At 38.7% G+C, this 25,278-nt stretch overlaps 1 protein-coding gene across 3 annotated transcripts; it reads right to left on the reverse strand.

Moving 5' to 3' along the window:
* Positions 1–1,505: 1,505 nt before the first annotated feature.
* Positions 1,506–15,790, reverse strand: LOC139942557 (E3 ubiquitin-protein ligase TRIM33-like). 3 transcript variants are annotated; one of them, XM_071939399.1, is made up of 6 exons: positions 15,736–15,790; positions 13,339–13,698; positions 9,214–9,352; positions 6,749–6,854; positions 4,052–5,336; positions 1,506–3,406 (listed from the first exon to the last, which is right to left on the reverse strand). In XM_071939399.1, the coding sequence occupies exons 5-6, from the start codon at positions 5,328–5,330 to the stop codon at positions 2,793–2,795; spliced, it is 1,893 nt and encodes a 630-aa protein (XP_071795500.1). In that variant the 5' UTR covers positions 5,331–5,336; positions 6,749–6,854; positions 9,214–9,352; positions 13,339–13,698; positions 15,736–15,790; the 3' UTR covers positions 1,506–2,792. The 3 variants fall into 3 exon arrangements, with proteins under 3 accessions (XP_071795500.1, XP_071795499.1, XP_071795501.1); XM_071939398.1 differs by lacking the exons at positions 6,749–6,854; positions 9,214–9,352; XM_071939400.1 differs by lacking the exons at positions 9,214–9,352; positions 13,339–13,698; positions 15,736–15,790 and having other exon boundaries at positions 6,749–7,037.
* Positions 15,791–25,278: the final 9,488 nt, after the last annotated feature.

The following is a 25,278-nucleotide window of genomic DNA, read 5'->3' on the forward strand; positions in this document are numbered from 1 at the left end:
AAGTATCTATCTATACCTCAGATTTGATTGTGGTAATGGAGTGGATTAAATCCTTATTTTCATTGAATACTTTTTGACTCTCACCCTGATAACCAATCAAGAGTAACTTTTACAAAGTTTTATCTGAGATTTGCAACAATAAATCTCTGACTAAACAATTACTAGGAAACTTACTTTGAGGTATGTCAATAGTTTCCTTCTGGTGTCCCTTACTGGCATAGATCACCACTCTATTCCCAGCATCAGCCAATGCCATCTCATTCCCAGGTACAAAGACATCAATATCCAAAGCATTGATTCCTTCATCAAACTCCCAACAAAGCTCCCACTTTGGCTCATCCGTAGGCTCCTTCATAATCAGATTACCCAGGGACATATCACAAACCCCTGGAGTGAATCTCAGATGGTCTAGGGTCGAGTCTATCTTGGGTTGATGTTGATCTTTGGGTAATTTCAAGTCCTTACTGATTGTTGAATAGCTTGCAAGGATGTAATTTAAATACAGGTGACAGTTTCTACTTCAATTCAATCTGAAGACAGAAAACACACATTTAAAATAAATTGTTTTGCCTTGTATTTATCATTAGTACAGACTAACTGAATCCTTTCCTAATAGTGCTAAGCACAAGTTCATTTCATGCTTAGAGTCATAGCAATACCGGCTAGCTGACTCCTTGCCTAATGGTGCTAAGCACAAGTTCATTTCATGCTTAGAGTCACATAGCAATACCGACTAGCTGACTCCTTGCCTAATGGTGCTAAGCACAAGTTCATTTCATGCTTAGAGTCGCATAGCAATACCGGCTAGCTGACTCCTTGCCTAATGGTGCTAAGCACAAGTTCATTTCATGCTAAGAGTCACATAGCAATACCGGCAAGCTGACTCCTTGCCTAATGGTGCTAAGCACAAGTTCGTTTCATGCTTAGAGTCGCATAGCAATACCGGCTAGCTGACTCCTTGCCTAATGGTGCTAAGCACAAGTTCATTTCATGCTTAGAGTCACATAGCAATACCGACTAGCTGACTCCTTACCTATATATTTTTGTCAGTACTGTGTGTTGACAATAATCTTTCGTGTCAAAGGACATGGAACTAGTGATTGCACAATGAACATGCAATATGGAAACAAAAGCCCTTGATACAATCAAGGTTAAATAAGGGAATCAATGTGTGGTGAAGAGGTTTTCAATTAGTGGTTTAATCGCAACGAGGCCTGGTTCTTGATAATTTTACTGAGACAAAGTCCAGGTAAATTATAAAGAACCAGGCCTCGGCAGGTTTAAACCACTAGTTGAAAACTGATTCAGCACACTTGGATTCCCATTCATAAATACCTTTTCGGTCAAAAACATCAACACTTTTTGGCCAAAAAGTAAAATAAATGCAAAAATTATAATTGTTCAATGATTTCTTTCAACACAACACCCCTCCAGCTATGAAATGGTAAAGCCCTCCGCCGCCCTCGGGTAATCAACTCTTTATAAGGGAATGCTGTGCGGTCGCGCGTATCGCGTGATGTGGCACAACTGTTTCAGCCGTTGCTCTCGACCAATAGGAATGAAGAAACTGTCTTATAAGAACAGGTGCAAGGTCACGTGTCACGCCCATGGGCATGACAATGATGCGAAACAAAAATGAATTAAAAGCTCACTTAGTGATAAACTCCAAACGCGAGATAAATTTTATTTATTTCTCATCAAATATGACATTTCAGACAGAAATGTTTCAAGGGATGTTTTCTGCCATCATCATCATTAGTTCGTGAATCTGTAATCTGAGACAGGATTTTTTTTCTTACCAATTCTGTCATGTTCCTTTAAAGGCACTGGACACTGTTGGTAATTACTCAAAATATATGTTGGCTCAAAAACTAACTTGGTAATGAATTTCAGACCTCAATTGTGGTCTCCAATTCAAGCATCTGAAAGCACACAATTGTGTGACAAAGGTGTTTTTACTTGTTAAGGTATTATTCTGTCACAACTTTGACGACCAACCGAGCTCAAATTTCCACAGGTTTTTTGTTAAGATACACCAAGTGAGAAGACTGGTATTTGACAATTATCAAAGGTGTCCAGTGTCTTGAAATGTGATGATAACAATAAAATATACATTTCACATTCTTTTGAATGTTAAGGCATTTTTATACATTGATACAACTTTTCTAATAATAAATGGGAATCTAACTTAGAAAGCAAATTATGGCAAAATATACAATAGTTAGTTTTATTACATTTTGATGAGTAATGATTTTCAAAGCAACTCGTTGCATGCAATGTTAAACTTCATAAAATGCTTCTCTTATCAAAAGGAAAAAGTTGCACTACAAACAGACAACCCCTTAATGTAATAATCAACCCGTTGCATGCAATGTTAAACTTCATAGAATGCTTCTCTTATCAAAAGGAACAGGTTGCACTACTTAATGAACAACCCCATAATGTAATAATCAACCCTTTGCATGCTACTATTTCTTTCAAATACTATTTTCTGCCCGATGGAATGTTTTTACAAAACTCCTTAAAATAGACAGGCCTGTACTCAAGATATTTTTTCTACAAACATTATTTTACTGCAAAATGCAAAATGAGTCAACAATGTAAAGATTTGCAACCAGGTATTACAGACAGAATTAATCAACTCAATGTCATCATATTTAAAAATGGAAATTGAGTGGTTATTTGAACTTTTCAGTTTGCATAACTTTGTGATTTAATTTGATTGACATAGTTTGGTGGTCAGTTCAATCCATGAGACAGTATTTGACCAGTCCCATCATTATTAGATATCATTACACCTTGTTATAAATCTTCACTGAATTGCAATCTGCCACTGCAAGCTGCTGACCATCTGATGTCAATGAGATTCCACGTGGGTAGTACAGACCCTGAGTAATACAGCTGAGAAATCTACCCTGAGTGTCATACTGATGAATATGACCAGTGTCTACCCCATTGCCCACTGCAATGTAGATAGCTGAGCTGTCACAGCATACACCATTGCAGTTTCCAACTGGTTGACTATTGATCTTTGGATTGATGCTGAATAGTGTAGTACCATTGAGTTCAACAATGTCTACTTGTTGTCTATCCCAACCACTGACTACAACTCTGTCCTTGCTGTCAATGGCCAAGTAGTAAGGTTTAGTCTGAACTGAAACAGTGTCAATGAGTGAACCATCACTGGATCTGTGTTTAGTTATAACTGACCTCTCCGCATCCCCGACCATGATTGTATCCTTTATGACTGCTACACTCAGAAGGTTTACTGATGTCTTGCCCACTTCACTATGAGGCACTGTGTGGAATTCAAACATCTTGGTGCCATTCCTATTGTACATCTTGACAGAATTGGTCTGATCTACAATCACTAACTGATTCTGGAATGCAGCAATAGCCCGAGGGCCTGGAAAACAGATAAACAAACGGATATTCACAATCATACATGTAACAATGACATGTAACAATGACATACAGTAGAACAATTAACAACAATTTGTTCATATTAGCAAGGTTACTATTAATCAAGAACAAAATAGTATTGAATTCATTCTTTTTAACTCTTCTTTTCTGTTTTCACCAAAATAATTAATTAATTTATTAATTTATTTATTTAATGTTAATTTGGGATTAAACTGCTTTTGTTGGTGTTAATTAGAGGAATGTCAATTATTGAGAATGACTGCAGCAGAGTGGATTTAGTGATCATGCAGCAAATGGATGTAGTCCTAGTCTACAAGATACAGTGAAATAGCAAGAACCATTCAATTTTATGACATACAGTTTGACTACCATGGAAACCTTGTATTGATCACAACCAATGCTGTGATGTTTGAACATTTTAATGATTGACATGAGTTGAGAAAAGCAAACAATGTTTGATAAATAGTTCTCAGATTTGATTGTGGCGTTGCAAAGTAGATTAAATCCTTATTTTCATTGAATACTCTTTGACTGTCACCTTGAAAACCAAACAAGAGTAATTTTTCCACAGTTATATCTGAGATTTACAACAATATACCTCTGACCAAATGATTTGTATGAAACTTACAGCTTGATAATGGGATAGTTTTCTTCTGTTGTCCCTTAGTGTCGTAGATTACCACTCTGTTACTAATGTATTCTGCCACTGCCATCTCATCCCCAGGTACAGAGGCATCAATATCAAAAGCCCTAATGATTCCTACATCATACTCCAAACTAAGCTCCCACTTTGGCTCCTTCATACATGTACTCAGATTACCCAGGGAGATATCACAAACCCCTGGATTGAATCTCAGATGGTCGAGGGTCGAATCTATCTTGGGTTGATTTTGATCTATGAGTCCCTTCAAGTCCTTACTGATTGTTGGATAGCTTGCAAGGAAGTCAGGCACTGATGAATTCTTGCTGATGTCTTTGGCGCTCTGCAGTGATTGCTGTATTTGATGCAATTTTACACTCACTGCTTGCTCAAATTCCTCCAATTTCCTGCTCCGATCTTTAAGGATGGTTTGTATTTCATCCATGATGCGACTCTCTTGAGCTGTTACCTCAGCCCTGATCTCATCCACTCTGTTCTTCACCTCTGCCATGGTTTTCTTAATTGCAATGTTTAGGTTGTCTTTCATTGTTGAGGCAGTTGTTTGAGATTGTTGAAGCTTCTTCATGGTTTCTTCAAGGGGAGTAAAGAGTTGAGCCAATGACTGTTTGTATGTGGATGAGGCTTGGTTGCAGTCAATATACTCATGTTGTGGATTACGGTGATCGATGACAGTGCAATCTCTACAAATCATCACATCACATGTTGTACAGTAGAACCTCATCACTTCACCTTCATGAGTTTGGCATTCTGGATGGCGTTTTGGTTTTGTCTTTTTCATTGCAGTTTTCCCATCTCTAACATCTTTCAAAGTAGCTACTGTATGGCTTAACAATGAGGGAATTTTCTTGTGCATTTTGTAGCAGTTTGCACAAATAAACATGGGGCAGTCGTAACAGAAATGTGTTGCCTTGTTTTTTTCCTCACATAAATTACAGACCAACTTGCTGTGTTCAAGTGAACTGACCTGCTCCAGTTGACCTGCAAGACCAGTTAAAATGAAGTTACTCTTGAAATCTTCAACACCCGTCTCAGGAAGTTGTGTCTCCTTTCGACACAAAGGACACATAAGCATCTTTGCATCTTTGTAGTTGGTAGTCTGATATTCAAGTAAGCAGTGTTTACAGAAGCTGTGAAGACAGTCTAGTAGTTTGGGTTCCGTGTACTCCTCTTGACAAATACTGCACTCCAGATAATCCTTTCGGATTTTCTCTAGAGCTGAACCTTGTGCTGGTTTAGAAAACGCCATTTTGATCTGAATAAAATAATTTAAAAAATAAAAAATAATTTATCAAATATTGTAAGCCACAAGGGAAACTGACTGGGTAATTTTAATTGATTTGAACAAAGAAACTTTGACTAGAGTGGGACTCGAAACCATGGACCTCCAGATTAACATGGCAGTGCTCTGTATACCAACTGAGCTATCTAGCCAACATAGAGAGACTGACAACACAGGGCTAGATAGCTCAGTTGGTAGAGCGCCAGCACATATATCGTTGGTTCAAGTCCCACTGTAGTAAATTTGTCTTTGTTCAAACCCCAAATCAAAATAGTTAACATGCAGTTTGCATGAACAGCTGTTGCTATTCTACATCAAATTGAACCATGCATTGTACACCTGGAGAGCGCCCCCTATAGTTTTGGGACGTCTACGGTTCAGCACTGAATATTGGGATGCCAAATGATATCATATGAACTAGCAAAATCAAGTCTTTCCTATTAGTTAATTGTGAACACTAAAGTGCAAGCATTTATATTATTCTTGAATTTTGCTGCAAATAAGCGGATCTCTTGCACTTTTCTTGAAAATAAGTTTTTTCTTCTTAGTTTTAGCACAGACATAATTTTCCTTTCACTGAAACAAAAACATTTTTACTCACTTAAAACTACAACACACTAGCAAGTAATATTTTCAGGGAAGCTTTCTACTATAATGATCTTCAAACTATGTAAGTTTAATGTAAATTTGTGGTCATTGTGTTTTGGGTCCTACAAAAATACCCAGACCCTTTCAGACCCCCAACTTTGCCAAAAGTTACCTAAATACTAAGCGTACCGTATTGGCTAAACACAATCTGAGAAATGTGTCTGACAGTAAATATTTCTCAAATTTAAACTTTAGGGCATACAAACTTGAGGCTTGTTTGTCTTCAGTACTTCTACCCTATACGTTTTGATCACCACTACCTTTAAGATTGATAATCAATCAAAACCTTCCCAATAAGGTAACATGAACGATAAATGAGACAAGTCCTTTGAATGGTTAATTACTGTTGATTATTTAATTATTGGGATATCGTCTCTTTTTGTTCATAACACTGAACTCAAGTCTTAGAAAATGTTGCAACCAATTGAGAAGAATGACCCTTAATAACCAGCCATTACTTCCATTGCATTGAACGGTAAATTCATTCTAATCTGAGTCAATCATGGAGCTAGGAAACAGATTTCTACCCTGAGTGATTTCATAAACCATGCAGTCGTGTTAATTGTACAACACTTTTAAATGTAAATCAAAGATAAAATCATTATCATCTAGGCTGCAAATTACAAACAAATTATACTGCACAAATTAAGTGGTATTTGTATATAATCTTAGGCCTGTTTTAAATAAGCTGCCAGAGTATTTTAGCAAAGTTGAATCAGTTTGTGATCTGTACTCACCTAAGCACTTAGTACTGTTCAAAAAGATGTCCAAGATACGTCTGCAATCCTGTCAGGATGTTCACTGAGTTTACAACTGTCTTATTTCCTAGTAGAATGCAGGATTCTGTCGCAACAAATACAGTCACAAAAACACCACCAACAAATACAGTCACAAAAACACCACCAACAATTTATACAGTCACAAAAACACCTACGTAGCAAGTTTGTACTTTGTACTGTGCGGGGTGTGTCCACAGTTGCTGGATTAATATACATGTACAACGTACAATGTACTGCAGTACTGTATGTTGACAACGAACTTTAGTGTCAAAGGTCATGGAGCTAGCGATACTGCACGTCTGTTTGATGTCTGGGCTGTTTTAACAATGAACTTGTACATGGTGTAAACAACTCCATGAGTGAGCAACAATAAATTTGTAAAGAGTGCTATAAAAATAAGATTATTTGATAACTATGAAAAGGTCTGAGCTATAGCAGCTATGGGAAATATAAATACAACCCTGCAATTTTGTATTTTATTTTATTCTGTCACATCACTCGTTTTCCAACCCCACTTTAAAACTATCAGATTAAAGCCATGACTTATCAAAACATCATTTTGTGATGAAATCACAGCAATTGAAATAATAATGTACACCAGAGTTTTTCCTTGCCAAAATGGAAGCACAAAATTCAGTTTATGCTTAAGAGACACATAGCAGTACAGGCTAGCTGACTCCTTGCCTAATGGTGCTAAGCACAAGTTCAGATCATCATGCTTAGAGTCACATAGCAGTACAGGCTCCCAGGGCCCAATTTCATAGAGCTGCTTAAGCACAAAATTTTGCTTTTAGCAAAAAAACCCTTGCTCAGTAAAATCAAATAACCGGCCAAGACTCCATTCAATTGTTATGCTATGTAAACAACAGCTAAATACCAGTCACAAGCAATGTATATGGCATGAAACTTTGGCCAGGGTAACATGTGTAAAATAAACGAGCTATTTTCGTGCTTAACGAATGTTTTGCTTTAAAAGCAGCTCTATGAAATTGGTCCCTGATTGGTACAGCTAGGTAATAATAACACAGCGTTTATAAAGGCGCACTAAATCTGATGTAAAACCATTCAAAGGCGCCGGTCAAGATGGAAAAGAGGGAATTCTCAAGTGTTAGGGAAAGCAAGCGTGAACAGGTGTGTCTTAAGTTGCTGCTGAAAGAGGGAGATGTTAGTTATTTCCCTGAGGTTTTCAGGGAGTGAATTCCAGAGCCTGTGTGCTGTAATGGAAAACCCCCTGTCCCGGTAGGTACAGCTTACAAAGAAACCAATGAACCGTGTACTGAATATTTAACTTGATCTCAACTTTCAGTTTGTAAGTTACCATTATTGCCCGTCTGTGTAGCACCCATTGATCAGAGGTACACATTAATTTGTAGTAATTTAACAGTATAGGATTCAAACTGCCTCTAGCTACTTGGCAGTGTCAAAGGTCATGCTACTTGGCAATCATGGTGCTCTAGTTAGTATGACACTGCTCTAGAATCATGAAGTCGTTTTGATTTTCAAAGTCCTTAAAACCAACAATCCTAAAGTCGTTTTGATTTCCCAAGTCCTCATAACCAACAATCCTAAAGTCGTTTTGATTTCCCATGTCCTCAAAACCAACAATCCTAAAGCCATTTTGATTTCCCAAGTCCTCATAACCAACAATCCTAAAGTCGTTTTGATTTTCAAAGTCCTTAAAACCAACAATCCTAAAGTCGTTTTGACTTCCCAAGTCCTCAAAACCAACAATCCTGAAGTCGTTTTGACTTCCCAAGTCCTCAAAACCAACAATCCTGAAGTCGTTTTGATTTTCCAAGTCCTCAAAACCAACAATCCTAAAGTCGTTTTGATTTTCAAAGTCCTCAAAACCAACAATCCTAAAGTTGTTTGATTTCCCAAGTCCTCAAAACCAACAATCCTAAAGCCATTTTGATTTCCCAAGTCCTCAAAACCAACAATCCTAAAGCGTTTTTGATTTCCCAAGTCATCATAACCAACAATCCTAAAGCCATTTTGATTTCCCAAGTCATCAGAACCAACAATCACAAAGGGATAAAAACAAGTCTTTGTTCATTAAGTTCCTTGTTTACAAACAATACTGATCCGTTACAGAAATGTTTCCATTACAGAAATGATATTCCAGAGATAAGATCTGGAAGGAGGCTGAGAAGTCTCAAATGCCGAACCAAAACATATTTTCAACTCTTGTTTTATATTCTACTACCCCAAAGTAGATTCTCAAAACTTGGGAGACGCTTAGTTCTACTAGCTGGGCAGAAGCTAGAAATTCAGCCGGGACTACTACTTTAACTTTAAGTAGATAGTTATTAACTTTAATAATGCGGAGTGAGTTTTTAATCTGTCTCATTGTTTCAACTAACTTGCTTTAGTCAACCTCAGGAGACTGTCTTTAGGAAGAAGAATAACCAAAATGACCTTACCGTACTTTCTCCTTTGCATCCAGGAAGATTCAAACGGCAGGTACAACTTTGATGTGCAACTTCTGAACACAGAACTGAGCAACTGCGACGCTGTTCGGAGCAAATTTAGATCGGAAATGTTTCTCGGCTAAAACCTGACCTGGAAATAACAAGAAGAGGTTCAGTGAATTAATGTTGAACAATACTAGATATAATAGCAAAATGTTATAAAGCGCATTTCACAACACCATCTCAATGTACTTCATATTAGTGGCCTGGTCATTGTTCCAATAGTATTCATTTCATCTTTCTCAGCTCCCTTTGGGAGTATACAGTCTGAGCTGCTGTGGTGCTCAGAAGGCTTTTTCTCAGCTCCCTTTGGGAGTATACAGTCTGAGCTGCTGTGGTGCTCAGAAGGCTTTTTCTCAGCTCCCTTTGGGAGTATACAGTCTGAGCTGCTGTGATGCTCAGAAGGCTTTTTCTCAGCTCCCTTTGGGAGTATACAGTCTGAGCTGCTGTGGTGCTCAGAAGGCTTTTTCTCAGCTCCCTTTGGGAGTATACAGTCTGAGCTGCTGTGGTGCTCAGAAGGCTTTTTCTCAGCTCCCTTTGGGAGTATACAGTCTGAGCTGCTGTGGTGCTCAGAAGGCTTTTTCTCAGCTCCCTTTGGGAGTATACAGTCTGAGCTGCTGTGGTGCTCAGAAGGCTTTTTCTCAGCTCCCTTTCGGAGTATACAGTCTGAGCTGCTGTGATGCTCAGAAGGCTTTTTCTCAGCTCCCTTTGGGAGTATACAGTCTGAGCTGCTGTGGTGCTCAGAAGGCTTTTTCTCAGCTCCCTTTCGGAGTATACAGTCTGGGCTGCTGTGGTGCTCAGAAGGCTTTTTCTCAGCTCCCTTTGGGAGTATACAGTCTGAGCTGCTGTGGAGCTCAGAAGGCTTTTTCTCAGCTCCCTTTGGGAGTATACAGTCTGAGCTGCTGTGGTGCTCAGAAGGCTTTTTCTCAGCTCCCTTTCGGAGTATACAGTCTGAGCTGCTGTGGTGGCGAGTATACAGTCTGAGCTGCTGTGGTGCTCAGAAGGCTTTTTCTCAGCTCCCTTTGGGAGTATACAGTCTGAGCTGCTGTGGTGCTCAGAAGGCTTTTTCTCAGCTCCCTTTCGGAGTATACAGTCTGAGCTGCTGTGGTGCTCAGAAGGCTTTTTCTCAGCTCCCTTTGGGAGTATACAGTCTGAGCTGCTGTGGTGCTCAGAAGGCTTTTTCTCAGCTCCCTTTGGGAGTATACAGTCTGAGCTACTGTGGTGCTCAGAAGGCTTTTTCCTCAGCTCCCTTTGGGAGTATACAGTCTGAGCTGCTGTGATGCTCAGAAGGCTTTTTCTCAGCTCCCTTTGGGAATATACAGTCTGAGCTGCTGTGGTGCTCAGAAGGCTTTTTCTCAGCTCCCTTTGGGAGTATACAGTCTGAGCTGCTGTGGTGCTCAGAAGGCTTTTTCTCAGCTCCCTTTGGGAATATACAGTCTGAGCTGCTGTGGTGCTCAAAAGGCTTTTTCTCAGCTCCCTTTGGGAGTATCCAGTCTGAGCTGCTGTGGTGCTCAGAAGGCTTTTTCTCAGCTCCCTTTGGGAGTATACAGTCTGAGCTGCTGTGGTGCTCAAAAGGCTTTTTCTCAGCTCCCTTTGGGAGTATCCAGTCTGAGCTGCTGTGGTGCTCAGAAGGCTTTTTCTCAGCTCCCTTTGGGAATATACAGTCTGAGCTGCTGTGGTGCTCAAAAGGCTTTTTCTCAGCTCCCTTTGGGAATATACAGTCTGAGCTGCTGTGGTGCTCAAAAGGCTTTTTCTCAGCTCCCTTTGGGAGTATCCAGTCTGAGCTGCTGTGGTGCTCAGAAGGCTTTTTCTCAGCTCCCTTTGGGAGTATACAGTCTGAGCTGCTGTGGTGCTCAGAAGGCTTTTTCTCAGCTCCCTTTGGGAGTATACAGTCTGAGCTACTGTGGTGCTCAGAAGGCTTTTTCCTCAGCTCCCTTTGGGAGTATACAGTCTGAGCTGCTGTGATGCTCAGAAGGCTTTTTCTCAGCTCCCTTTGGGAATATACAGTCTGAGCTGCTGTGGTGCTCAGAAGGCTTTTTCTCAGCTCCCTTTGGGAGTATACAGTCTGAGCTGCTGTGATGCTCAGAAGGCTTTTTCTCAGCTCCCTTTGGGAGTATACAGTCTGAGCTGCTGTGATGCTCAGAAGGCTTTTTCTCAGCTCCCTTTCGGAGTATACAGTCTGAGCTGCTGTGATGCTAAGAAGGCTTTTTCTCAGCTCCCTTTGGGAATATACAGTCTGAGCTGCTGTGGTGCTCAGAAGGCTTTTTCTCAGCTCCCTTTGGGAGTATACAGTCTGAGCTGCTGTGATGCTCAGAAGGCTTTTTCTCAGCTCCCTTTATACCCCTGAAATAGCAATAACCATTCAATTTCATGACATACAGTTTGACTACCATAGAAACCTTGTATTGATCACAACCTGTGACGTTTGAATTTTTTATGATTGACTTGAGTTGAGAAAAGCAAACAATGTTTGATAGATACAGTGTATATTCAAATAAAATCAAGCTAGAAAATCAACCAGAGCCGAACTACACAGCCCAGAGACACTTTATTATGACCAAGATACTAAGGTAAACATGGTCCTGTCTGACCCATCCCATCCCATGTACCCTAAGTTTTTATTAAAGTCATCGGCGGGAGGATCTCCTTGGACACAATGCTACAACAACTCCTTTGTCCCTGGACTGCAATTCATGTTTACAATGGTTCTTAAGTTAACTGCACTGTGTTTTATGCGTTGTCGGTTTAACCCTTTCAACACCAAGCGCTTCCTTACCATTGTCGAGAAAACTCGATCGTGCGTTGTGTAGTCGCTCCGTCCCAATGTCGAGAAAACTCGACAGAAAAAAGCATTGCCTTTGAGAGATTGTATTTAATTTGTTTGGCGCCCTCTGTTGTTAGGTTTTATATAGACGGGTTGCTTGTTTACCAAGCATTACAATGGTATGTATTGTATAGGGGGTTGCCATTATGATTTTCCGAGAAAAGTACACCTCAAGATTTCACGCTTCCGTTTTTTTTTCGTCAAAAATCACCATCATGTCTGCTCATTGCACGGAGGTTTTGGCTTATATGTTTGTCTATAGTGACTCCATAAAAAGACTTGGGAAGTTCTATCAAAATATCTAGTGAACATTTGGCATCAAATCGTGGTATTTCGTCGCCAGACATGCAGTCAGATGATGACAAAACCGGACTATATACCAACGGTTCAACGCCGTGGCTTGGGCGTGCATGGCGGGCGGGCCTGGACCCACTTGTGCTGGTCGAAGTGACCGTGGTAGTTGAACACTTTCAAAACAGAGTAGATTTTTCAGAAAAATAGGTTCCGATTATGGTACAAATGAAAATATAATAAAAACGGTTACATTTTCTGAGAAGTTTTTACAAACTTTTCTTGAGGAAAAATAGGTTGAAAATCTTGTTATTTTCCTTGAGACAGAAATCCCAAATAAAAATAGAAGTATTTCTTTTTCAGCCAGAAATCTTGCAAACATCGTAGGAAAGGTCATTTCATATGCTACAAATTGCATGCACAAAGTAAAAAAAAAAAAAAAATGTCTTCCCACAGAAAATCAAGATTGAAAACAGTACACACTGCAAATTGCGTTATATTTATTTTAGTGTGAAAAAATTTGGTACACAGCATTGTGACCTTTGTCAACAATGCGGTATCCGGTTGGGTGCTTGCAATAAACAATGTGGTACTGAAAGGGTTAAAGGACCTCGCTTGTGTACATTTTACCTTGTATATAAATATTGCTGTGAATCATTTTTAATCCATGCCGGAAACATATTTTTATACCTGATATTCTTAATTTGATCTGTCTGTTTATTGTTATAAATTTTTTACTGTTTTTGTACTGTTTGAATCAGTTTTAATTTCCCCAGTATGGGTTAATAAAGTATCTATCTATACCTCAGATTTGATTGTGGTAATGGAGTATATTAAATCCTTATTTTCATTGAATACTTTTTGACTGTCACCCTGATAACCAATCAAGAGTACCTTTTGCAAAGTGTCATCTGAGATTTACAACAATAAATCTCTGACTAAATAATTTCTAGGAAACTTACTTCGTGGTATGTCAATAGTTTCCTTCTGGTGTCCCTTACTGGCATAGATCACCACTCTGCTATTCCCAGCGTCAGCCAATGCCATCTCATTCCCAGGTACAAAGACATCAATATCCAAAGCATTGATTCCTTCATCAAACTCCCAACAAAGCTCCCACTTTGGCTCATCCGTAGGCTCCTTCATAATCAGATTACCCAGGGAGATGTCACAAACCCCCTGGAGTGAATCTCAGATGGTCATGGGTCGAGTCTATCTTGGGTTGATGTTGATCTTTGGGTGATTTCAAGTGCGTACTGATTGTTGAATAGCTTGCAAGGATGTAATTTAAATACAGGTGACAGTTTCCACTTCAATTCAATCTAAAGACAGAAAACACACATTTAAAATAAATTGTTTTGCCTTGTATTTATCATTAGTACAGACTAACTGAATCCTTGCCTAATGGTGCTAAGCACAAGTTCATTTCATGCTTAGAGTCATAGCAATACCGGCTAGCTGACTCCTTGCCTAATGGTGCTAAGCACAAGTTCATTTCATGCTTAGAGTCACATAGCAGTACCGGCTAGCTGACTCCTTGCCTAATGGTGCTAAGCACAAGTTCATTTCATGCTTAGAGTCACATAGCAATACCGGCTAGCTGACTCCTTACCTATAATATTTTTCGTGTCAAAGGACATGGATCTAGTGATTGAACAATGAAGCAATATGGAAACAATGAGCACAGTTTGTGGTGGACACAACAATACATTAGGAGTGATGATCTTGGAAAAAGCCCTTGATACAATCAAGGTTAAATAAGGGAATCAATGTGTGGTGAAGAGGTTTTCAACTAGTGGTTTAATCCCAACAAGGTCTGGTTCTTGATAATTTTACCAAGACGAAGTCGAGGTAAATTATAAAGAACCAGGCCTTGGCGGGTTAAACCACTAGTTGAAAACCGATTCAACACACTTTGATTCCCATTCATAAATACCTTTTCGGTCAAAAACATCAACACTTTTTGGCCAAAAAGTAAAATAAATGCAAAAATTATAATTGTTCAATGATTTCTTTCAACACAACACCCCTCCAGCTATGAAATGGTAAAGCCCTCTGCCGCCCTCGGGTAAACAACTCCTTATAAGGGAATGCTGTGCGCATATCGCGTGATGTGGCACAACTGTTTCAGCCGTTGCTCTTGACCAATAGGAATGAAGAAACTGTCTTATAAGAACAGGTGCAAGGTCGCGTGTCACGCCCATGAATTAACACTTTTTACCGGTCATAAACAAAGGTTTATACACACCCACGTGACGCGCTCTCCACCAATAGGAATAGCGAAACTGTCTGAGGTATTTATGAATTATGTATTAGGTCTTCGGACCTTTCAGCTATGGGAAAATTATGGTGCAATCTTGTATTTTATATTATTTAGTCACATAGCCATGACTTGTCTCAAACCATTTTCTGATGAAATCACAGCAGTTAAACATGTTAAAACATCAAAATCTCATCAAAATCTCACAGGTAAGACTTTTCACTCATTGCCTTATAAATGGTTCTTAGCACAGGTTCAAAAAATGTCACGCATAGCTAGCTGGCCTCTGAACTTGGCATCTATGCCTATCTAGAATTGCAATAGGTCGTGGGTCAGAATCCCACCCAAGTACTGTGATTTTGTCCCCATTTTGGCACGCAATAGAATCCCAAATAGCAACAACATCACGTGATCTATCAAGTGACTGAAGGAGAATTAAACAATCTACCAGACGATAGTTTGGTTTTGAACTTTCGAGGTCAACTCAAAGGATGTCGTTTCGTTGACTCTCTTGTGAAAAGTTTCCGTATGGCACCGCGCCACCACTTTTTCATTCGATCTGAAATAATTTAGTATCTAATTTACCTTAATGAGATATCACTTTTTGTAAAAATGAGTGAAAAAAGTGGTGGCGCCATTCCCTCTTTGGATTTTTGGTAAATTACTGCAGTAGCTAGAGAGTCCAGTCTGTAGTGTCAGTTGATCTATTTATTGATTATTCATTCAAATGTTCGAGACATAACCTACGACAGAAAACTTTGTTCTTTGTTCTTAGCATGAAAAGCCTGGCATAAACACAGTACGTGGGTAAACAGCAGAGCTTTTGTCAGTTGTCACCGGCGGAGCTGGCACAGTCTCGCGGTAAATTTGAATCAAAGTTTGGGGTAGAAATCGGAAAATAATTATGTATAAAAAAAATGACTATCGAATAAACAAACGATTTATCCGACGTCCTTTTTCCGATCCAGAATCACTTCTCTTCATTAAAAAAGAACTGATGCGGTGAATTCTTCTTGACTTGTATAATATTGTGATCCTAATATTGTTATTATGAGACTCGAAAACCGAACAACTACTGGAAAAATTGAAGATTTCTTACCTCTCTTAGTCTTAGTCTTACTTGTCTTTCGGGCAGACGACTTTGACGGGGGAAACATTTCACAGTCTGTTAGAGCGCCCTCAATTTAGAGGGCGCTATATCGATATCGCGATAAGAAACTGTCAGAGCAACCGTTAAAGGAACACGTTGCCTTGGATCGGACGAGTTGGTCAAAACAAAAGCGTTTTTAACCGTTTTTTATATAATGCATATGGTTGAAAAGATGTTTTAAAAGTAGCATACAATGATCCACACAAGTTTGCCTCGAAATTGCGTGGTTTTCCTTCTACTGTGCGAAGTATCACCGTCGGCCATTTATGGGAGTCAAAATTTTGACCCCCATAAATGGCCGACGTGTTAGTCGACGAGGTAAAAGGAAAACCACGCAATTTCGAGGCATGTTTGTGTGGATCATTGTATTCTACTTTTACAACATCTTTCTACCCATATGCATTTTATAAAAAACGGTTACAAACGTTTTTCAAAGACCAACTCGACCGATCCAAGGCAACGTGTTCCTTTAACTGCGGTCACTCAACCAAGACATAGCCCTTATCGCAAATACCAATGCGCAAGCGCAGACTGTTGAATGAGGTGCATTGTGGGATATATATGGATCAAATTTGGATACCAGCAAGACCACAATGCACCTAATTCCAAGCTTTACGCGCGCGCCCCGGTATTTGCGAAAAGGTCTATTACAAATGCATGAAAATGTAGCGCCCTCAAGTGAGAATAAACAACGGGTGGGTGGATGCAGCTGCAGCCGTGGCCGTGTTTTGAGTAGCAGACTACGATGCAACTCTTTTGAACATGTGTATAGGGGCTTCATCAACATTTTAGTCTCGTCTCAAAACACGTTTTGGCAGTGGTACAGTACAAAACCCCTCACTGCGGTGTAAAAACAAAATGCGGCCGGGAATCAAGTGGGACAAGTGTATGGGCGCTTCATCAACATTTTAGTCTATCTCAAGATACGTTTTGGTAGTGTTTCAGTACAAAACCCCTCACTGCGATGTAAAAACAAAATTACTTAATGCCAATAACAAATTTCCTGGATATAGGAAGTACAAGAGTTTTGGTAATATATCAAAAGAAGTATAAGAAGCGTTACCGCGGTAACACTTCTCAGACTGTGTCTTCCTCTAGGGATTATTCTTATAGTGTTGGCGATAAAGAAGTACAGCAGCTTTGGGTTAAAGTACAATGTGATATGAGAAATGTTTCACTAATGGCAAAACAATGCAATGTCTTTTACAGGGGTAATTTTAATATTTTACAATGTTAATTCTATATCACACAGTTGCTTCTTGTTTCACATGATCAAGGTATTTATTTCACACTAAAGCCATGTACATAAACCTGGCAAAATAAAATGAAAATTTTAACAATTACTATACACGTAATGGGCAAACAACATTTCAAAGTAAAGTGATTGATAGTTATAGTAATAGGCCTTAGGGCCTACTGAAAATAATTAGGTCAGAAGACAATACCAGTAAGAAAACAAGGAGTTGCTACATAAATTGGTTTTGACCTTATCACAAATACTTGGTATGCTTCGCTAGTGATCAAGTTTGATTGCTAGCTGGATCAGCATGCACCTCATTCAACAGTAAGGGCTTCCCAAAAGAATTTGCAAAAAGGTCTTTGATGACATTAGTTAACAACAGGGTGGACCACGTGAAGGTTGTCATCTTCCACCCCACAACAGTTAAAGGGATCATAATACATCAAAGTGTGTAACCATTACAACGATTGCTTCTTTGAAATGTTACCCCCCTTTGATACCTAGCCTACGGAGTAAAACCTTGTTAACAAGTACTCTCAACTTTAAAACTGTTGTGAATGGTATACCAATTACCAATCTTAGTGTGGCATTTTGCCAAATAATTAACACTAGATAATAAACTAATCGCATGTCCTTTGTATTAAAAATAATACCCTCATTATAACGAGCACTCTCAACTATAGAACTTGCATGGTATGTCACCATTGTAAACATACAATGTCACGGCCATTGTCATTAATTAGCATATTAATGAGGTCCAAATTCACTCAACATACAACAGACAATGCCATGACCATTGTAATTAATTAGCATATGAATGATGACTCAAATACCATGAATAATCATACAATGTCATGACCATTGTAATTAATTAGCATATTAACGAGGACTCAAACTCACTCAATACACAATGTCATGACCATTGTAATTAATTAGCTAATTGATGAGTAAAATACCCTCAATAATCATACAATTCCAAAACCTCAATTAAGAGTTACTGAACCTTATGTGTGTCACAATATACATGTCCTTAAATAATAACTAATAAAAAACCCATGGTGGCCACCATGTGGGGGGTACCCCAAGGACACTAAATAATATTGTTTGGATAAAATAACTGAAAGACAGAGTGACACACAATAAAAGTTACCATTCATATTTAATACAATATTCAAATTCAGTAAAACTAAACTTTATTAGTTTGTAATGTTAAACCAATCATATACACTTCCTGACAAGCTTGTTGTCTTTATATTTGTAATGAGTTACCTCTAACCTTAAGTTGTTTCATAATTGTAATGAGCAATTGCATTACAAATTTACATAACTTGTTTCATGCTTGTAATGCAGTAGTTCATTAAGCACTTGAAACTTTGACATACTTGCAATAAGGTACTTTATTGCAAGTGTTATAATTGCATGAGTGTAATGAAAGTACCTCATTACAAACATGCAATCTTTTATGTGAATACATTAACTTGCAAGGAATTCTATCACTACAAGTTATTATGTATTCTGTCTACAAACTTGTAATGAAGTACGACCATTACAAGTAAGTTGACCTAGGCAGCTTGAAGCAGGAACTTCATCACATCAAGACATCACTAGAACTCAACGACTAAAATACCTTAAATTCCTGCAGCCAGCTCAAGCCATTCCTCATCACACCAGACAAAAGTCCGCAGTTCAAGGCTACCACCAAGACAAATCAGCTGTCATCAAACATTCACACAAACAAGATGCCAAGCTCATCTCACCAGTCCAGTTCTACACCGACGCAGAGTCAGGGACGCCATCGAGATACAAGCACATCACACAGTTCCGCAAGACATCAGGTTTTTCATCAACGACATCTGATTACCCATACTCAAGCAAACCCCTTCAGCAGCAGCTCACCACAACAATTCACACTCCAACTCACAGGCAGATCACCAGTCAAGAATAGCTTGGATCCTTCCGCCCCCGTAATGCATCCCCTCCAGTGCTACTTAAGCTCCACCACCATTACTAGTCCAGCTTTCTCCTGAAGGCAAGCCGAGTCTACTGTTTGAAATGTCGAGACCTCACAGGCTCTTTTTAGACTCAACACTAACACAAACGAGATTTACACATTGTTGTACACACAAGTTTACTATATACTTATAGTTTCTTTCTATTTATCCACACCATGCAAAGCTTCAAACAATACTAATATTCAAGTCATTGTTCCACAATAAGAAAATTTTGTGTTAGTGAGTTCAATCTGCAGATGAATCCGGATGATCATGCTGTAATATCAAGATCCATTGGAAGATTTGTTCAATGTTGTTCATGCTCTTGGAAAGTCTACTCATTGGTCAAAGTACATCCTTAGTAACAGTCAAAGCTAGTGGATATGACCTTAGATGAGGGCAGTCATCATGAAGAAACAGTCCTCCTTTACAAAGACTATGTTGAAGCAACAGTTTTATTGGTGCTGCATAATGTGGCTCAGCATCTTGACGTAACCAACTCTTAGTTGTTCCACTCTGTTCATCCTGTAATATGATATAAAACAAAACGAAAATAAAAAAGATTTATAAGTTAAATTTGTGTGTATAAGCAAAGTTTATTTTCTGCACTTTAGTGGATTACTCAAATATCAAAGCAAGCTTATGTCCTTTCACACAAGAGCACTTTAGCAAGGGTCCCTTGCTATTGTAGCCTGGTGGTAAAATTTAACAAAATGTTCCTTGTGTGAAAGGACAACCATGTTTTTCTTCTGTCCAAGTTCTCTTGCAAAATCTTGTCAAACATTTCTACATTTTACAACCAGGCTAAAATTAAGCAAGAGACCCCAGTTAAGTTGCTGTCACGTGAATAGCACTTAAAGAGATCTTTTACCTTCAAGGATCCTGATAAGTAGGTGTAGAAATACTTGATGTATTTCTCTTTATGTTGTGATGTCACATCTTCATGGTCCATGTTGACAGGATGGCAGAAAAGTAGTCATCACAATAACCTGTATGTAAGTAGTAGTTGAGCGAGAGGTTGTCTTCAGCCGACGCCATCTCGGGAACCTCTGATGGCAGCCTTCCATGCTCCGTCCAGCATCCACATCTTAAGCTCAGTTGTTTCTGGTTGTGTGGTGCGTCCTTCTGCAGCTGATCTACGAATGTTAGTCTACCCCTACCCTTGCTCCTGTTTTTCAGCGATGGGTTCCAAGAGAACTAGGGGCTCACAGCTAGCTCTAGATGGCAGATACAGTGGCCAGCCAGCCTCATTCTCCGTTTCTTGATCTTGACAGATACTCTTGGTTGGTCATCGAAGAGCTGGAAGTTGGGCATAGATGGTCTTCCAAGTTTACATCAAGGGCCATTGGTAGCATTCTTGTATAGACGCCATCTAGCACTCTTTCTTGAGCTGCATCAAGATCAGCACAATTTGCACCACGAAACTGAAGAGAAAGAATGACCTCTAGGGGAGCGCCATCTGAAAGAAAGTTGTAATCACATCAGTACAAACCATGTAGAGTCTAATATAATGAAATCATCTAATGGTCAACACTGGACTACTGCTTTAAAATCAAATCACAAAATTAGCTCAAAAATTGAGTTCAATCCCTACTTTCCTAAGTTTCTGTCATCTCAAAGACGCAGACTGTTGAAAAAAGATTGACGCAACAAACTCTCTGCACAATCCTTTCAAGTTATGTTATTCCATGTGTAATAACTGTTTTAGTTTCTTGTGAAAACAAGTATGGTTACCATTATTACATCTGTTGTTGATCCATTAGACTGCAATGCACTCTCTCATCCACCAGGGAGACAGGAACACTTCTCTATGAAGCCAGGCATCCATCTGTTGTCATCTTGGCCATCAGCAAACGGACGTCACCAGCACGAACGCAGACGCCATTGAGTTCGTTATGGCTCTGGATTCGGATGTATGCAGTTTCCATTAGACTCCGTATTTCACTGGCTGATGGTTCCGCATTACACCATTGCAGTAAATAAAAGACAGAAATAGATACATTCAGAAAATGCACATCCAAATAGAATTGTTCCATTTAGTTTGGGAATATTTCAGGTGAATATAAATGTGGGCTTGAATTTTTCAATCATTATTTGTTAGGGTTTCTTTCTTGGAATGTTTAGAGAGTAAACTTTTTCTCATCAAATTTTTGTTTGGCATTTTTAATTAAAGTTTGGTGATCACATTCCAGAGGAAATAACAGAAGGTAATTCATGTTTTGTTTGGGATTGATTGTTTATTTTGAGCTAGTTTTGTTTGGGCATTCAAAATAAGCCACATGCAGTTTTCAAAAGCACTTTTTAAGACAATATTACAGACAAAAATTACAATTACTGTATTCTACTTTTCTAGGAGTCATCTTACCTGGAAACTTGATTCATTAGACTTCAGCATATCTTCTCATCCACCAGGGAGACAGGAACACTTCTCTATGAAGCCAGGCATCCAGCTGTCGTCATCTAGGCCCTTAGTCATCGGCAGATGGACATCACCAGCATGAACGCAGATGCCATTGGATTGGGATCCGTACTCACATGCAGATGGTTCCGCATTTTACCATTGCAGTAAATAAAAGACAAAAAGAATAGATACATACAGAAAATGCACTTCAAAATAGAATTATTACATTTAGTTTTGGAATATTTCAGGTGATAAATGTGGATTTGAGTTTTTCAATCAAATTATTTGTTAGGGTTTCTTTCTCTGAATTTTTACAGTTAAATGTTTCTCATCAACTCGTTTGTTTGCACTTAGCAAATCGTAAAAAAATTGTGAATTTTCATTAAAGTTTGATGAACACATTCCAGAAGAAAAAAAGGAATGTTCATGTTTTGTTAAGGGTTGACTGCATGGTTTTATTGCTAGTTTTATTTGTGCATTCAAAATAAACCACATGAAGTTTTTTGCCGCACTTTTTACGACTTAATATTAATAGACAGAAATGACTTATACTGTATTTTCATTCTTAAGTCATACATCTTACCTGGAAACTTTCATCCTGAGAGACCATAAGACACCTTCAACCAAGGTCTTCCATGAAGCCTGCCCTTTGGATGATTCCTTGGACATCACCTGTATATGGAGAATCATTCAATATCTGCATCACTATTAAGTTAGTTCAGTCGCTGCTTTTCATCAACAAGTTTGAACTGTTTCTGTTATCTCAAAAACACCCATTGTTGGAAAAAGATTGATGCAACAAACTTTTTGCACAATCCTTTCAAATTATGTCAATCCATGTGTAAAAACTGTTTAAGTGTCTTGTGAAGAAGTATGGTTGCCATTATTACATCTGTTGTTGATCCATTAGACTGCAATGCATTCTCTCATCCACCAGGGAGACACGAACACTTTGCTGTGTAGCCAGGTATCCATCTGTTGTCATCTAGGCCCTTGGATATCGGCTGTTAGATGTCATCAGCACATACGCAGACGCCACTGAAGTTGTCATAGCCCTGTATTGGACTCCGTATCTCATAGGCAGATGGTTCTGCAGTTCACCATTGCAGAATAAAAGACAAAAACAGATACATTCAGAAAATACACTTCCAAACAGAGTTATTCCATTTAGTTGGGGAATATTTCAAGTGCACAATAAGTGGGTTTGTGAGTTTTACGATCATAATTTGTGAGGGTTTCTTTCTCTGAATTATTAGAGAGTCAAATATTTCTCATCAACTCATTTGTTTGCATTTAACAAACCATCAACAACTTGTGAATTTTTCATAAAACTTTGATAAACACATTCCAGAGGAAAGAAAGGAATGTTCATGTTTTGTCAAGGATTTACTGCATGGTTTTATTGAGCTAGTTTTGTTCGGGCTTTCAAAAAAAGCCACATGAACTTTTCAAAAGCACTTTCTATGACCAAAATTACTAAAACTGTATTTTACTTTCTTAAGTCATCTTACCTGTAAACTTGCATCCTCAGACCATAAGACACCCTCGTCCTCCTCCCATGATCCTTGGTAGCCATTATCCTTGTGACATCACCTGTATATGGAAAATCATTTAACAACTGCATCACTAAGTTAGTTCAAAAATTGAGTTCAGTCGCTGCTTTTCAACCACAAGTTTGAACTATTTATGTCATCTCAAAGACATCGATTGTTGTAAAAAGATTGACGCAACAAACTTTCTGCGCAATCCTTTAAAGTTATGTTATTACATGTGTAAAATCTGTTTTAGTTTCATGTCAAAACAAATATAGTTGCCATTATTACATCTGTTGTTGATCCATCAGACTGCAATGCATTCTCTCATCCACCAGGGAGACAGGAACACTCCTCTATGAAGCCAGGCAACCAGCGGTTGTCTTCTTGGTCATCGGCGGATGGATGTCACCAGCACGAACGCAGAGGCCATTGATGTGCAGTCTTCATTGGACTCCGTACTTCACAGGCAGTTGGTTTCGCATTTCACCATTGCAGTAAATAAAAGACAAAAAATAGATACATTCAGACAGTAATAAATTATACTGTACTTTACTTTCTTAAGTCGTCTTACCTGGAAACTTGCATCCTCAGACTATAAGACATCCTTGTCCTCCTTCCATGATCCTTGGTAGCCATTATCGTTGTGACATCACCTGTATATGGATATTCATTCAATAACTGCATTCAAACCACAAAATAAGCTCAATCATTGAGTTAATGTAACATGACATCATCGAACAGAAAATAAAATGTGTCTGTACATTCCCAAGAAGAATGTCTGTGTCAGTCATATTAACTCAGATGTAATGCCATTTAGATTGAATGATCAGAGTTTCAAAATGAACTGAACAATTTATGTACAACAATTTATCGACCATGTATTTCAAAATGTGAAGATGTCCACAATTGTTTTATTTCCAAAAAATTTTTTTTACGGCATCAAACATAATGGCATTTGACACCATTATAATATGAAGTCATAAAAACAAAAAACAATCAAATTTTATTGAAAAATAGTGAATCGCGAGCTCAGCTTGACCTTTGCGGAATCTTTAACAAAAATTCACAAAATATCATCATTTCAGGCAAATTCTTAACAAATCACGGTCCTGAATGAACTTCCAAACTATAACATCATGCAAATAAACTTACCCTCAGGTTGTATTCCTGAACTTTAAAATGAGTGTCGATTCCTCACAGCATACCTCCGCTCACCACAGCTCCAAAGATGGATGGTCTGGAAAACAGTTGGAGGGCGTCAAACATAAAAGATGTTGAAAGGCATAAAACATAATGGAATTGTTACACCATTAAGTAAGAGACCCTTCCCACCCCCCCAAAAAAAAAAGAACCCAATAAAAATTAAAAACAATTTTAATATCAATTTGAACAATAGTGAATCGCAACACTCGACTTGACCTATTTCTTTGCAGGAGCCCCTCATAAATAACAATTAACCAAAACATCATTTCAGGAAAAATCTTTACAATTTACTGTGCTGCATGAACTTCCAAACTATGAACATCCTGAAAATAAAAGAAAATAAACTTACCTTTAGGTTCAGTTCCTGAACTTTAAAATGTGTAAGTGTTGTTTTCCTCGCAGCAACCTCCGCTCACCACAGCTCCAATGAAGTCTTCATGGCCCTGGAAAGACTGGAGCAGTTTCCATTGGACTCCATATTGCGTATTCCAATGGCAGTTGGTTCCGCATTTCACCATTGCAGTAAATAAAGAACAGAAAATACATACATTCAGAAAATGCACCTCCAAACAGAATGATTCCATTTAGTTTGGGAATATTTCAGGTGCATAAAAATGGTGTGAGTGGTTGTTACATGACAAGTGACTGATAACGGATGGTGTGGAGTTATAGATGGGGTACGTTTTCGCTGTCATATAACGAACCCCTGATTGTTAAGATGTAACATGCAAGCATGGAAATGAGCTTAGTAGATTTTAAAGTGATGGTGTAGATGGGAGTGAGCTTGTTAATCATGCAGTTTGGTGCAGGTTTGATGTTAGAGTGAATAAATGGTAATAATAATATACCTTTGGGATAGACGTAATCCCTCTGTGCCGTAATACCACGGGATTAAAGTGTTGCAGGGTCTGTCATGAGAGAGCATGTAGATGAGAAGGACTCCATCCCAGGTTCTCAATCTCAGTCACTGCATGTTGGGAAATAAAGATAACATTCTCTAAGTTGTGAAACATGTTTGGCAACAACAATCACAGTAAATGAAGGTAGCTCCAGTGGTAAGTGAGTTGGGGCTCATTCTGTTAAGCAAACTTTTCTGCTTAGCAGTTTTGTGATGGGCACTGA

Source organism: Asterias amurensis, chromosome 10 (genome assembly GCF_032118995.1).
Source record: "Asterias amurensis chromosome 10, ASM3211899v1".
Taxonomy (NCBI): Eukaryota; Metazoa; Echinodermata; class Asteroidea; order Forcipulatida; family Asteriidae; genus Asterias; species Asterias amurensis.

What these genes read in the sequence shown, in the direction of transcription:
- LOC139942557 (XM_071939398.1), bottom strand. Translation starts at nt 13,383, where the DNA reads ATGCCAGTAAGGGACACCAGAAGGAAACTATTGACATACCACGAA. An exon ending in AACTATTGACATACCACGAA is followed by an intron (nt 5,337 to 13,338) that starts GTAAGTTTCCTA and finishes TATTTTATTCAG; the next exon opens with ATCAAAATGGCGTTTTCTAA. An exon ending in AACTATCCCATTATCAAGCT is followed by an intron (nt 3,407 to 4,051) that starts GTAAGTTTCATA and finishes TCTGTTTTCCAG; the next exon opens with GCCCTCGGGCTATTGCTGCA.